Here is a 15,918-nt window from a genome sequence, read left to right as displayed (position 1 = left end):
CAGCCTTGTATTTTCACTGGAAATAGGCTGAAAGTGAAAAAGTGATTCCGTAAGTAAAAGAAGCCCATATTAGTTTAAATTCATTTGAGGTCCACTGCACATTTCAGGTCTTGGAGCCCTGGGAGGTTTTCACCAACAACTTCAACTGGGTATCAGGGAGCAGAAAAGAGGGACACGAAGTTTTGCAAAGGCAGCATCCATCCTGCCAGAAACTACAGACATAAAATTACATTTTCACAAATGAGCTAATCAGCCATGTTCCAAACATAAGCTGCATTTATCTCCTCAGAACAGCAGACTTTTTTCTTAATTATCCAAGGTCAATGCCAGTGAACATTGAGCAAACTGACACTCGGGGAAGCAATGTAGATACAAAACTGGAAGGCAGACAGCCTTTCATTTGCTTAGCAGCAGTATCACATTTTATACTGAAGTTGCTCTTTTTAGATGTGAGAATTTACTTTCTAATTAATCACCAATCAATAAATTTGATAAGGTACTTTTTTAGAAACAGAAATACCAAGTTCTGTACCAGCATAATTCTCCCTTTTCCATAGAATCACAGAATCAATTTTCCATTTAGGTTGGAAAAGACCTTTAAGATCAGAGTCCAACCAGAAACCTAACACTGCCAAATTCACCACTAAACCATGTCCCTAAGCGTCACATCTACACATCAACTAAGAGAGAAAAATATTTTTGAGATGTTGGGGTGTAAGGGTTTAAGACAACTGAAGTATCCAGTCAGACAAGAGGATAATAATTACTTTTTTTTTTTTTTAAATAAAACTCATCCAGAATTACAGCAACATCTCAGAATTTTGATCACCACATGTGCTTAAGATAGTCACAGAAGTTAATATAAACAACTTGAAAGCATCATACCCCCAGTTCAATACCTACAAGACAGGAGGTCTCAGGTGTACAGTCTCATCCGTTGCCTTGCTGAAATAAACAGCTTTTCCAGACAGGTTTGAGCTTGTCACAAAACAGAAACTACCTTGGAAATCTTAATAACCATTTCAGCTTCTCTAAAAACACACGTGGTAGACGGCTGACAGTTTTAGTAGTAGTGTATAGCAGAAAGGTACTGCATAATTTCCCTTGAAATTTCTGTTAAAAAAACTCAAGAACCAAAACATGTTATTATTCTCATAAGCTGAGGAGTTATTTCATGCAGCATCCATAATCACACAGCAATTGAAGACCTCTGTAATCACAGAAGCAAAGAATAGCTCCAGCAAGCCTAAGGTGAGCAGGATTCTTGGTTTGACCGGGTCCCGATGAGAATGACGTCAGAGAAAAAGAAGGGAAGGGGAAAGGCACAGAAAGGTGCTTCCATGCATCTCGTGATGGAACCAACACAACAGCAACAAACCTGCCCTGATCATAATGGTCCCGAGAAGAAAAGCATCATCCTTTAAGTGCACACAGCGGTCCTGAGGTGATACAGGGACTGCATGGGGCTGTATTTCTTTCCAAGTTGCATTCTAGTTTCCTAAGCTTGTTGGTGACATTATATAACTATTAATTACACTGCTGTTTGGCACGCTTTTAACTGTAATGATTCAAACTGCTTCCAGTATCTCACTAATCCAAAGTACAATCCTCTTGACAGCAACTGACAGATTCCGAGTATTCACTTCTAGCTGAAAGGGGGGGGGGGGGGACACAACCCCCCCATTTTTAGCCAATATCCCTGCTGATCAGACTCACAGCTCGGTCAGGGGCTGGGACACTCTGCCGACGGGACTCCAAGCCCTGCGTTAATGTGCTAAGTAGCTCGTAGCCCAAGGAATGGCAGATGAGGAGCAGCCCAGACCTACAGAGCGGTAAAATACAGAACGTGGCTGAAATACAGAGAAGTTAAGAGCAGTGGGCCAGGTGAGGCAGCGAGACACTGGGATCTGCACCCTGAGGTGGTGCCATCTCAGGGGTTTTCCACCCTTCTGGCAGCACAGCTGCACCCCACTGGGTGCTCGCTCCACTACTCCAAAAGGCAACCCCCAAAGACTGGCTGTGCTCGCACCCCAAAGCCCAACATCCACCCATCCCGGAGCAGCCGGGTGGCTCTGAGAAGCAGCTGGAGTCAAGCTGTGCTCAGCCAGCCAACGAAGATTTCTTCCCAAAGGCCATCCTGAAGTTCTAAGAAAAACAGAAAATTGGGTCTCTTTGCGCCTTCATTATCACAGGCACTGAAAGGTTTCAATCCTCAGCTACCAGACCCAGCAGACCCCCTCCTCAGATGCGTGGTCTGCCTTTGCCCTTCCCATCCACTCCGCCAGCACGAATCCTCCTTGCAAGCTCCAGCACAATTCTACATGCATTATTTATCCCTCTTGCTAAGTCATGCAGTGGGATAATTACTTAACTATTGTAATGATATTTTGCAATGGCTGTACTCTATTATTCTAATTGATTTTCATGGGATTGCTTTTGCTGCATGTTTTGAGCAAAAGAGCATATTTTCCCGTAGTGTAAAAAGCTAAGTTTGACATTCATTTTAGACCTAAGAGATGGATGTCAAAAGTGAATTTTTAGGATAATATCAATGTATTCTTAATTAAAACAATGTTGATATATTACTCAGATTTTTGCCATCTCTGCTAACAACCACTGAAGACATGTTTTTTCATAAACCCAATGAAATATAAAAATAGTTATTAACTATTCGTATGTGTTAATCACAAAGGTTTTTACTTCCAATAGGATGTTGTTTTCCTTCTAAGACTCTTCCCTGTAGGACTTCAGTTAGCATAATTACCAGACGTCTGAAAGGTGAAAGATCTGCAACATTTTTGTTCACCAAATAAGAGCTTAAGTCAAAACACATTTTTATGTCTTGCTTAACACCACATTAAATTTTACTAAGATAAATGCTCAGCTTAGGACTCAGAGAATTGTTACAGTAAAATACTAAATAAAACCAGTACTTTCTATATACTAACATGATTTAAGCTACACAGCAGAGCAGCCCAATTAAACAATTATTTATGTCTCCCTACCCCCAGGATATTCTTCAGGCTATGCGTGATTCAAGATGTACTTGTAGTAGTTTTGTGAAGCGATGAATAGGATTTCAAAAAACACAATAGTCCCAGTAGTTCAAAACTGGTAAGAAAACTTTTTCTGCCGCAAGCCAGAAATTCTTCCAGGAGGAACCTTACTTTAGAAGCTGCTAACAATAATACTCTGAACTAGAGCAGGGAGGAAAAGCAGCAAGCCACTGATAATCGACCCATTTTACCTACTAATAATCTGCTGGCTGCATAAGCGAAGGCATGGATACAACTCCATGGAAAAAGAATGCAATCTTTTTGATCCAAGTGAGTACATAGGTATATGAGGACTAGCATATTTGTACACCAACATCAAAGCCAAGCATTTTATACAGTTGGCAGTAGAAAGACTAAACTTTTGACAGATGAGACTCACCCAGAACTACAGCCCTGCAAAATTTGGTGAATATGCTGGACTTTCTGGGTATTTTGTTTCTTTCTGTTTAAGAACGTAAAAATGTTTGGTCACCATCTATGACTTACTTAAAAAAAAAATACAAAAACAAAACCAAAAAAACATATCCAAAGTTTTATCAGTATCAGCCCCCATTCAGACCTGAGAGGCTACAGGATGACCGAGAGCAACAAGCCGTCTGAGGAGTCCTCCACTTACATGGATACAGACCAAGTTCTTCCCCTGAGTCTCATTTAGGGCTTTATACAATACAACTCATTTCTCAATTCTTTTTTATCTATTAAAAACATCTCCCTGGAAAAAACCAGTCTTGGAACAAAGCAAGATCACAAAAGATAACCGTGTGAAGTTTCATGTCAACTTATTCCCTTTCTTGATGCATTGGTCTCGGAGGCCTTATCCAGCCCCTGCAGCTGACAGTGAAGTGCGGCACTGACTCCTGCAGCCTCTGGACACGATTCAGTAAAATCAATGCAAAGAGCAAAAGGACACATTCTCCACAAACGTCAACTACCTGTCGAACCAAGATGGAATTGCCAATGCTAGCATACTTACAAACAAGGCGATCAACTGGTATTAAATTAATTTCTTAGCATAGCGTCCATATTCCCATACCCATGACTAAGTAAACCTGTTCCTTACACTATATGCCTTCATGTAAAAAACAAAAAAGGCAAAAAGCCTCTCATGTTTCTAACAAGCTTTTAAAAACAAGTAAGTGTAGTACATAGCTGTACAATTTCATTGCTTCGAATTCAGAGTGCCAGCGGGAAAGTCAGTCTGGCTTACAACACACAAAAAAAAGGCAAGAGAGGAAAAACTAGAGATGGAAATAAAAACAAAATACTGCTAGGTGTTATCCCTCGCTCTCCCTGCACATTAGGAAAAACCCTGAGAACTGGCACAGAATTGTAACAGGTACCTTATTACGGACCGTTTTCCACGACTTGCTTGACATGCTGGGCTGTTGGCAGAAGTAATGCCTCTTCCAAGCAAAAGCAGTGAGACTGTCCTCACATTTTACATCTTTATAAATGCATATGCTGAACATGAAGGTGTGATCTCCCGTGCATTTCCAGGTTAGGTAGGCAGCATACAGGCATGATGTTCCACTGCCCTGTTTGTTGTTGATTTTTGCATCAATTGGTTAATTTGTAATTGGAAAAAAAAAAAGTCATCCTCTTCATACAGACCGGGAAGCTTCTTTGAATGCTGGTTGAATAGAGTGACTCTTGGCACAGCAGCATAAATTCCCAGCACACACTTGTACGTTCCCAGCCGACGCAACATAGGAGCCTTAACGAACCCTTCAGAGGTCTAAACTTCTGCATGCAAATGCGTGGTCCCAGCTTGCAGAGGTGCTGCAAAACTGTCACTGCCAATAAGTTGTGTAATGAACCTCAAAATTTCACAGTTTGAGCCCTGGTATTACAGACCATCCCTGTGGATAGCAGTCCCATGGACACTACTAACACTGGTCTCAGATGCATTAGATCTTCCTGACCTCAGAAGTTAAGCAACTTCCAACTTGAGTCACATCCGGTAATAAGTACTCCTAATTAATGACTCTTAATTGCTGCCAGAGTACTGTATTCCCACACCCATGATTAAGCATGTTCCTTACTCTGCTAACCCACATGTCAAATTGTGCAACTCTAACAACCCCATGCCTTTGGTACCCACACAGCTGTGTCGTTCCTCTGGTGCTTTAGGAGCAAAGACATCACTGTACATGACGGTGAAGTGAAGCATACAAAGCCTACCCACTGCGCTGTTCCAGCAGCTGTATCATCACTTGCTTTCTTGCTGCTCTTGCTCTTATTTTTAAATGATTATCTATACAGTTCAGAGAAAGGAAGGTGAACATTGTTTTTTAAGTCTGACTTCATGTGTCATTTTTGTTTTTGAGAAGACATTCCAGGATTTCAAAGCATTTTCCATTAACTTAACCTCCTATGAAGCCCTATGTAGGAGGGACTTCTTACTACATTTGCTTTACAGACAGATAAACCTACGCATGTGAATTACCCAACTGTCCAGAGTCACGCTAAGTTACAAGGTGGGGGGGGAAATCCCAGCAACAAGCAGTGCCCTGGGTGCCACCTCCCCGCTCGCAGTGCTGGCAGGTACACAGGAACACCCACCAGCCATCCAGAATAACACTTTTCTGCCAACATTTATAGTTTCATTGTGTGTCACGTGGGAACTATCCATCTCTGGACACTGAGATACTGCTTATGCAAGGCTTGCAGCCCTGTACCCTGTAACAGGAATGCTCCTGCCCACCCCAGGGAAAGCCCATGCTCATTCCCAATGGGACCACCTCCACCGAGCGGCAAGAGCCCCGAAAGGAGCAAAGCAGCCATGGAGGAACAGCCACTTGCAGGTTCACTCGTCCTCCCTGGGCGAAGCCAGAGGATGCCCACCACCCGGAGCACACCAACCTACCTTGAAGCTAACCTGAAGCATCCCTGCCGCCGCACAGCGGCGCACCACCCAGCCGTCCCTGGGACAAGCCACCCTCCATGGCTGCCGCCTGCTTCACCTTTCACTTTGACAGAGACTCAGCGCCATCAGCCACCAGTAGAGTAACTTCTACAACCCACTGGCTTTACTTTCAACACTTTGCCTCCAATTAAGATACATCGTCCTTTGAATCCCATGCTGGCACTGGGCAGCTGCCAATCTTTCCTACACAAGTCAAGCTACTTGTGTCTAAAACCACAAAAATGCACATAATTTGCCCAAAATAATTCATTATTTTTATGCCAAGCAGTTTTAGGTGATACAGGTTTACAAATGGCTAATACCATGCTGAATTGGAAACATTTCCTAGAACTTATTACCAGAGCTTCCTCTCCGTGCTAGCACTACAGAGGAAAGCCTCCCCTTCTGCTGCTACTGATGTGCTCTACCCTGTATCCCCAGGAGACAAATGACTGCGCCGGCTGATTGACTCCATCACAGGGCCATCGTCCATCAATGTATTACCTCTCTTACTGAAATCTCATCTCGGGAAGAGAAAGTGCTCAGTACCACTTCCGAAAAAAACAGTGAAAGCACTTGCAGAATAACAGCTCCAAGATACGTAATTAGAGCCAAATGTTTCAGCAGAAACACACATTTCCAACAACCTGGACATATATGCAAGCTTTGTCCAACCAGGACAAGCAAGATTTATGTTCTTCTACTAATCTAGATGATTGGGGTTTTCTTTTTTTTTAAACAAAGGAATGAAACACCTACCATAGACATAAACCTCTTGATCAAATTAAAACACAGACAGTGAATACAATCATACAGATTAAAGAATGGCAACTCAAGGATATTTAGCTAGCTGATTTGCTAATGGGTGAATTCCAGCCTCTTTTACACAGGCTCAAATCTCACTAAGATCATACTATCCCCATTGACACCTGCAAATAGAAGTGAAAAGACAAATCCTTCCATGTATTTATTTAGTACACAGATAACAAAAAAAATTTAAAAGGGAGCAATCCTATTCAATTAAGCACTACCCCTATAATTTAAAAAGCGCTGCACATTTGGGACCAGGGTGCAGGGGGTAACCCACGCTCAACACTCATCAAGCAGCGTTCTGGTCAACTTTGCAATGTCACTGAAGCCACCAAGTCCTAGGACTTATACATCCTCTGTCCACCTCCCAGGTTCAACTGTGTTAAATTGCACATGAATTACCCAGATACAGTTCCACACACCCAAAAATAATTTAGTTCAGGAAAAATATTTCAGATTATAATCAGGTCTCACACCTGTCTACTCAACAATATAAATCTGAAGAAGGCAGCTTTATCTCAGGCAAGGTATTTTGTCTCACTTAGCACTTCTGCATGCTACAAGCAATCCATCATAACTCTGAAATCCCAAAGAACAATCTGCTTGAGAAAACACATCTAAACATTTATTTCTTGTTTGCCCCTAAAGAGAATCCAAAACTGACTTGTTTTGCTTCCATTTTATTTAAAGACAACCAATCTGAGGAGATCCTCAAACTAACGTTTCTAGAACTCCTGAACATATTCCTATGCAAGTTGTAAATATAGTTTCTGGAAGTTTACACCTCCACATCGTAACTGACGTAAAGCATACACTGTGCTTACTTAAATATGGAACATTTCAGCTCTTGGCAAACTGCCATAAAATGTATGCTTCAAAAGTCTATCAGTCAGAAGGTTAAAATCAATTTGACTATTACAAGACTTCTGCTTCTGCGGTAAAGAACATAATTACAAGTTTTTAGTATTTTGATCCCTGTAGCATAGGGGCTTACCTCACAATCCCAGGCCAGTGTCAAGTAAGACCACATACGATTCAAAATCGAGTGTCCCGGCTTCAGGATCTGGCTTTTAACTTTCAGCAACACAGGCAGCACTTCAATAATAATTTTTGCCAGTTAGTTTTATCTATGGAGGAGTTGAGATTCACCTGACTGATGATACCATGTTACTGAACAGTGAAACAAAACCCACCAGGCCAGCAAGAAGTGATGCTTGTCCCCTTCGTTTATATTTGAGCCAGTCAGAATTAAAATCTTTCCAATGTTTAACACGCAGTGAATTTGTTGATGTACCAATTAGCACTCTGCTATAAAGAATACACTCCTAATTAACAGCTGGCTTATGGGAAGAGGGATGCTAAGGATTTGGTCATACCTCCAGATGTACCAAAGAAGTGTGGAAAGAGCTCTGGTTGATGTAAAGAAAATCTGCCTGCAAAGAGACAATCAATGTATTTAGTATGTGTCAGCTGTAAAAGGAACTTACATAAATGTAATGGAGACATTTCCACATTATTTCTGTCCTATCGTGTAATCCAGAGCATCTGCTTAGAGTGGCAAGTACAGGCTGCACAGTATTTGTGGTCTGCTTTTTTTGCCGTGTCCTTAATAAACATGAAGTGGCAATAACGATAATTTGCCCTTACCTGTCTGAAACACGCACACTTTAAATAAAGCCTCACAAACCCTCCTGTAAGACCCCTTCCATCTGGAAACGCCCAGATTTCTCCTTTTACTTTATGAAGGAGGCTAGTGCAAAGAGAGATAAAAAGTACAGCTGCAAGACATAGCCACAGAAAGAATCTGTCTGAGTCTTATTTCAGGTCAGAGTTACGTATTACGGAACTCCAGCACACCTTGCGAGTGACCTACATTGCGGGACTGAAACCCACTAACCTACAGAACCACCCGAAATCCCGCAAAATAGGTCAGTGGGTTTCGTTGTAAGCAGAATTACGCAGACAAGGCGAGATGCACGAAGGACAAGCAGAGCGCATCCTTCACCCAACACAGGAGCGTGCTGCAAACAGTTCTCTCTCACCCTGCTACCATATTCCAGCACACCGGCAGGACTTCCCAGAAGTACCATGAACTTCTGTGTTTCTCACCGAGGGACCCTGGAAGGACCTGTCTGCTCGCTCAAGCCCAACAGAGCAGGAAGAAAAGGAGCAGCACCGCAGCGAGGAATGGTAAGCCTACTAACAGCAAAGCTGTTGAATTCACGTTGCGAACACAAAGCGGGTCCTGCAGTAGCCAGAGTACAAGTGACACCTGATTCACAAGCAGCAGTGAACTAGCCTGGAGTTACAGCTGAGGTGTCCAAGCTAGAGCACAGGAGCTGGATGTGGCCAGCCAAAATAATCCATCCAGCCCACGGCACATTACCTGCCAACATTCATCCCTCACTGGTCTTGAGCCCCGCAGCACTACGAGCTGCCGGGGAACACTAACAGGCAGCACAGGACAGCAAGCCAAGATCCCGCAGGAGCTGGGGGTGGCCACAGGGAACGACGCTTCGCACCCACCACCTCCCTCCTCTCGGCAATTGCGCCGGTCAACACTGCACAAACACTTCTCTATTTCCAGTTCATACAAGGTTCCACTTATTAGATGAGCCCACACCAGAGTGCAAATACACACGCCGGTCGTGCAAATGCAGCAGCCCCTCCACAACCAGCTGACGGGAACATGAAACAACAGGGCAATTAAGAAAGGCACGCAGAGAAAGTTGCTCCGCATTCCTCTGCCTACCAGTTCCCCACGAGGACCTGCCGAGAGCCAGGGCCAGTATCCCAGTGGACACAACGTCTGTTTACGGCAATAAAGAAAGTTCCATGCCCTCTCCTCCTACACGCACATACATACTTTGATTTAGGTTCCCAACTCCCAAAAAAGCACTCTGTGGAGGAAGGGAAAAATGAGTAATATCCATGCTGCATATTATCAGTGATAGATTAACATGCTCAGTGTTGCCATTTATCAATTTGATCTTTACACAGTCTCCAACAGAAATCAGCAAGAGATCTTTAAACCTTGCTATCCACAATCATTTAACTCAAATGGGTAATCCACATGAACACCATAACACACCTTACCCACACTAAAGATTTTACTGTGTTATTTAACATAAAGACACCCCCCACCCAATAAAAAAGCACCACAAGAAGTATAGCTATTATTCCTTAATAGGATCCCACCCAAGTGGTAGAAGCAAAGTGAGTCACAGCAGCCACCACAGCACCTACAGTGCTTGTCACCTACAGCATTTCGGGCACCCAAACTTGGCAACCATAGCAAAGGGGGTATTGCCAATGTACTGCATGTCAATACTGAGGATCTTCCCTGCTGAGAATGATTTCCCAGAGGTGCTGAGACCCAAGAGAAATCCTGGGGTGATGGTAATGAGATCATTAATGCCAGAGCCAAACACTAGCAAAGAGCAAATCAGGATACAACGCTTACTTCTTTCAGCCGAAGTACAAGACACAGATCTTATGCCAGTGTTATGCTTGCACCAGGATGACAGATAATAGCTGATCTGAAGCTGAACAGCTTCATCTGCTCAGATGAAGTCTCACAGACTAACTCTATGTTACTTAAAAAAAATAAGCGTAGCATGAATCTGTACCAGTGGTCAGTTTACAATGGATCAATACTTCAAGTCACGTGGCTGAGGCACCTGGGGTCCAGCAAGACGAGTCATGAAGTCAAACCACATCCCCACAATCTGGGGCTTGCTGCGAACCATCAGCACTATCTGCTTTGTAAAATGCTAGGTTTGCAAAGCGCTCCTCCTGTCCTTAGCTCCCATGCCCTGGTGGGTTTGCCAGACCTAGCAGAAGTACTCCTCATCTACAAACTCATAAAATAACAGTTAATTACTTTTAGACAGTGCTAGCAAGCAAGGCATGAGACAACAGAGCTCTCAAGAACTCTCTGCACATAGGCAAACATTTTGCAAACAGGTATGGTGCATTCCAGTGCTCGGAACTACCAAGGCAGATTTACACTGCTCCCATCCATTACCAACAAAGGAGTCCCCAAGGTGACACATCCTGAAGATCTGGGTGGCCCCATGAAGCACTGGCATGACTCTAGGCTGTTACAGACCACGGTTCGCTCCACCTCATCCAACTGCCATGTAACTTCAGTGATCAGGGAAAAGCAGGGATGATTTAACCATCGATCTAAATGGCCAATTAGTAAAACAAATATTCCAGATGAAAGGCACCAATGGCTCTTCCACAACAGCTTTTTCCGTAAGAGTCACATACTCCATTTTTATAGAAAATAACCCACTCAAAGGCCAGTTATGATACTAAATAAAACCGACCTCCATGCAGGTGAAAGCTATTTAACTCAAAAGAACTGAATGAAACCACTTTGCTTCCAACCTACACCACAGCTACACACAAAGCAAGCATGTTTAGAAGAACAGTCCTGCAAATACATAGCAAATAAGCAGGGCACATATTAGTCGCACAGAGGTCTGGATCATGAGCCTGACTCCTCATTCCAGGAATAGCAGAACTATCTAGTGTCTATTCTGGTCAACCCAGCTTGGATGCAGAACAAGAGAATACTTTTCAATGGTGACATGGACAGTAGTTTATGTCCTTCAAGGTGTTAGCTTAGATCCTGCAAACATGCAAAGGAATTTTCTGGAGATCTGAAGGGAAACAAAAGTCAGCAGCTGAAACACCTGTTCCACACGAGAGAAAATTAATTTTAAAATTATGATGAAGAGCTTCAGCTTGGCCTCCCCTCAAAAATAAGGACGGCAAAAGAGTGAAGCACTACTGACATACACTCCCTGAGCACTCCACAATGAAATGTATGTTCAAATCACTTGATGCAAACTCCAAACCATGCACTTTAGGCATACAGGTATTAGGAACAAATATAACAAAAATGCTATTAAGTGCATGCCTTGCAGAGGACATACGCTCTACAACTTGTTAATTGTGTACTAAAAAGTCACGTTCTTTTGTTAACTTGCACATCAGACACGGAGTTGTTGCTCTCACATCTTCCACTGACTTTGTTTAGTGCATTTCTCTGTAATCAAGGCACATTCATGACCAAGAATGTGAAGTTTGGACAAGGAAAGCACTTGCCCTAAAGTTCGAGAAAAATTAAAATTGGACAATCTCCACATTGCACCACTTGCCTATTTATCCAAAAGGAAAACTTCAGAAAACAGTAACTACCTCTGTGAAATCAGAGGGAGGGGGAAATGTTCTCCATCACAATTTTGTCTGAAAGCAATCCCATGCAGAAACACTCCGTGCCTAGGAGGAGAGAGGAAGCTACAAGAGGTTAACAGGAACACAACATACTGTTGTGTTGGACGGGGCTCTGAGCAATCTGATCTAGTTGAAGATGTCCCTGCTCATTGCAGGGCGGTTGGACTACATGACTGCTAAAGGTCTTATCCAACCCAAAGATTCTATGATTTTGGGATATGTAAACCGTCAGAGAACCGAAGGGGAGGAAGAGCAAGAATACCATTGAGAAAAACAAATGGAAACAGGGAGCCATTGCCCACCCTCAAACAAGAACACACAGCTCCCCATAGCGGGAAATATGAGGCCAAATTCTGCCCTCACACTCCTAGCAAATCCAAAGTAAACTTTCCTTACGTATCTGAAATAGTAATGGATATTGGAAGGGAACACATGTCCGTGGAGCAAACATCCCAGCAAAAGTTTTAGTTCAAGCCTTCTCCTGTGCACAGGAGCTGGTGGGGCTACACCAGAGCAAACCACCAGAAGAGCCACAGGACACATGTGGAAGTGGTGGTCCCTGCACCATTACACCAATACAAAAACTTCTGGGAAAGAAAAAAAGTATTGTACACCCCGGCAAACACACTACCATTGCTCACTCCCAAGCTAGCCAGTTAAATCATTGTCTCGTCCAACTGAACATTGTGTTGAACATAGCTCACACCTTTGCCATGATCCTCACAGAAGGAAAACCTTAGAAAAACTCAACATACTTGCCTAAATAGAGTGCAATAAAGTTTAACCATAAAAAGCAAGAATAAAGTTGAGAAAGGAAGTCAGTGCCATACTTGAGTACTGGGTTTGTTACAGTAAGTACTACAGGTTTAACGCAATCTTTGCATGAAAACTCTCCATTCTCTTGAGATGGATTTGACTTCTCATTTTTATTTAAAAGTGCAACTGAAATATTTATAAACCGCCCCTTGAAAAAGCGTTCAGGTGCAATTTAACTGTTTAGCATCTATAGTGATTTTGACTTGGCATGTCAACTCTAAAACACACTGTGTTTGAAGCTCTCTTTATGAGATTCTAGGGAAAGGGGGTAGTTGGATTTGAGAAAAGTAAGACTTCTAACTGCTGCCAGCCATCCCTCCCAGACTATATCGAGGCTGAAAAAATATACACGTGGTAAGAATTAGCTAACATCCTAACTAGTACTCAAATCAGAGAATATTTATCAACGAAAGTAATTTCTACAGCAAAGAACTGGCTTCAAAGTTGGGGGGGGGGGAGAGAGTATGTCATACCAGATATTAATAAAAAAACTGGGCATACTGTAATTGCACACAATAATTTGATGAAAAACAGTTGCCTCACCATGTCTGTGATGCCTGTCTTTCTATTGAGCTTTTTAAGAAGCAAGTTTGATAAATTTCCGGTAAGTGTTATTGAAGTAAGCCTTAATGAAGCAAGGCAGTTTTAAATGTGGAAAAGTGTCATCAACTTGTCAAATTGCAACTTAAAAGTCAAGCTCATCAGACACCTTGTATTTCAAGTAATAAATTATCAATCATAACTTGTTAAGTATCTTTACATCAGTCATTTATTTAAAAAATTCTGAAGAATTTCCCCGGCATTGACTTGTACATCACATACTGTAACACTCAAAGCAACACCACAACAAAGAACTCTGACCTCCCAGGTCTTCTCAGCATACAATGCTCACTCACAACATTCAATCACTCCTGCTTTCAGTTATATTTATTCATAAATTATATAAATATGCAAGAAGACATGATGGTCCATTGAGTATTTTAAATACTTTCTCAAATTCTACAAACAAAAGCAATTTAAAAAGCAGCAAAAATGAATAGAAAGCTGATGAATTAAATGAATTAAAATTAGAAGCCATTCATAAGGGTCCATTAAAAGCTAAACAGAAGTACAATGTTCTAGACATGAGGATCACATCTGCAAGTAAGGCTACAGTTCTTCACCCGAAATCATCAACTGCTATCCCTCTTAAGGGCCCTTTAAAAGACAAAACATCCTACTACATCAACAAACAGTTTGAAAATTATCATTTAAAAAAAAAAGTAAGGGCACGCGAGAGAAAGCTGCTGCTCTCAAAATGAACATCAGCATGGTGGCCAAATGAAAACAATTGAGTCTGATACAAGATACAACCCATATGGACTCCTACATCTCATTAAGGCTCTCCTCCCACAAACACCCATGCACATGCTTGAGTGATGCCGTGAGAACTTGCAGTGACGGCAAGGCTACGCACTGTAGTAGCACAGTTAAATAGCAGCCGACTGCAGATCAGCGTGTTTCACCTGAGCCAAGAGGGAAGCCAAGGAAACAGATACCCACAGAAATCAAGCGTGCTGTGAAGGTTTAGTTACATGACACAACAGCATTTAACAAAATGAGTGAAGAAATCAGCTGTAGCATACAGAACACTCCTGTCCTGAAAGCTCGACCTTACTCAATGCTGAAACAATTTTAAATAGCGTAGTTGTAAGTTCAACATCTCTGTAAATTTTGTAAAAGGCATAGGGATACTTGTAACCGACGTGCATCATAAAACACACGGTGAAGTACTACAGCACTCTGCTGCTATAACTCAAGAGTTTCAACGGCCCAAAAGCATCCTCCCTATTAAAAATGTAGGCACTTCACATTGTTTAAAGCACAGCATGAACAATAACTAACCAAACACGCTTTCACCTCCTTTGTCAACCAAGTCAAGACAGCCAAGTCATGGAAACAGCCTGCTGATGAGAGCATCTCGATACACCGTTTCACCCAAAGGAGGAAAATTATGTCTTTCACAATGGAAGTCTTACAGACTACTTCCTCGGCAGAGCAGAGCAACGGGAACTCAAATTTGCAAGGTACAGTATGAACAAAATCAGAAGTCAACATGGTAGAACAAATCAGAAAAAGCAGAGCACCACACGCCTGTTTGAGTGCAAACTGGTATTTCCAGGACAAACTTTCCAAACAAACCCATTAACTGTGCGAGTGCAAGATGGGGTGGGGGGGGAGAGGAGGGCGGGGAAGGAAGAGAGATTAACTACTGTATGTCAGCTTCACCATCTCGTAAAGACTTCCAGTTACTCAGCGCAAGGCAATCAGAGAGACCTGACAGCTAAAGCTTCCAGAAATCCGCACCATTCCCACACTGAGCACAAAGCCGATTCCTTTCAGATGACAACAGACACCAAGAGATCAACATCTCAGGAAGGGAGTTGTTCTCCTGGCATCTTTAGTTTCAGCCGTTTCCCTTCTCGCTCCCTAATCCTCAATCATTTCTACTCCTGTAGAAAGCACAGGTATATCTCCACCCAAAACACAGAAAACCACCTGCCCCAAACCACAGTCTGAATGTTTCTGGATGCCTGCAGATCTCCAAGAGGTCCTTCATACATCAGCAACAAAAAAGCACAGAACAACAAAAAGATTCAGGTTGATGCCACATCCACAAAACATGTCTTCCAGCTCTAATTAAGCGCTTGAAAGAGAATTTTTAAAATCCACAAGCTTTTGAACAGGGACAGAAGGGACTGCATGGGGGGAAGGGGGAGTGCAACCAGCTGAAATCTGGGCAACAGCGAGAAAAATCAACAAGTCTGCGCAGCCCAGTGCGGAGCGAAAGCCGTGCTGAAAGGTGCGGACATACCTTGTGGAGGTGCCTTTCCTGACATCGCAGATGCTGCATTTGAAGGCTTCGGCGCTGTTCCTGAAGGTGCACACGCTACAATCCCAAAAGCCTTCGTCGGCTGCAGGTTTGGCTTGCCTTTTCGGCCTTGAGGAGGGGGAGGGAGAGGGGAAGCGTGTGTGTGTACGTGTGTGTTTGGGGAGGAGGAGAGAGGCGGCGGGAGGAGGAGGAGGAGGGAGAGGAGGAGGAGG

At 42.8% G+C, this 15,918-nt stretch overlaps 1 protein-coding gene across 1 annotated transcript in view; it reads right to left on the bottom strand.

The window, feature by feature from the left end:
- Positions 1 to 15,888, bottom strand: part of RYBP (RING1 and YY1 binding protein) — a gene marked incomplete at its 5' end in the record, with an annotated part of 41,047 nt that extends 25,159 nt beyond the window's left edge. The window contains one exon of the mRNA XM_010282356.1: positions 15,689 to 15,888. Within this exon, the coding sequence (XP_010280658.1) occupies positions 15,689 to 15,888 (200 nt within the window). The remainder of the gene's footprint in view (positions 1 to 15,688) is intronic.
- Between the last annotated feature and the right edge of the window lie 30 nt (positions 15,889 to 15,918).

The sequence above is a fragment of the Phaethon lepturus genome, unplaced genomic scaffold, assembly GCF_000687285.1.
Source record: "Phaethon lepturus isolate BGI_N335 unplaced genomic scaffold, ASM68728v1 scaffold14542, whole genome shotgun sequence".
NCBI classification, from domain to species: Eukaryota; Metazoa; Chordata; class Aves; order Phaethontiformes; family Phaethontidae; genus Phaethon; species Phaethon lepturus.
Note: the sequence above shows the minus strand (reverse complement) of the source record. Positions and strands in the feature narration are given on the sequence as shown.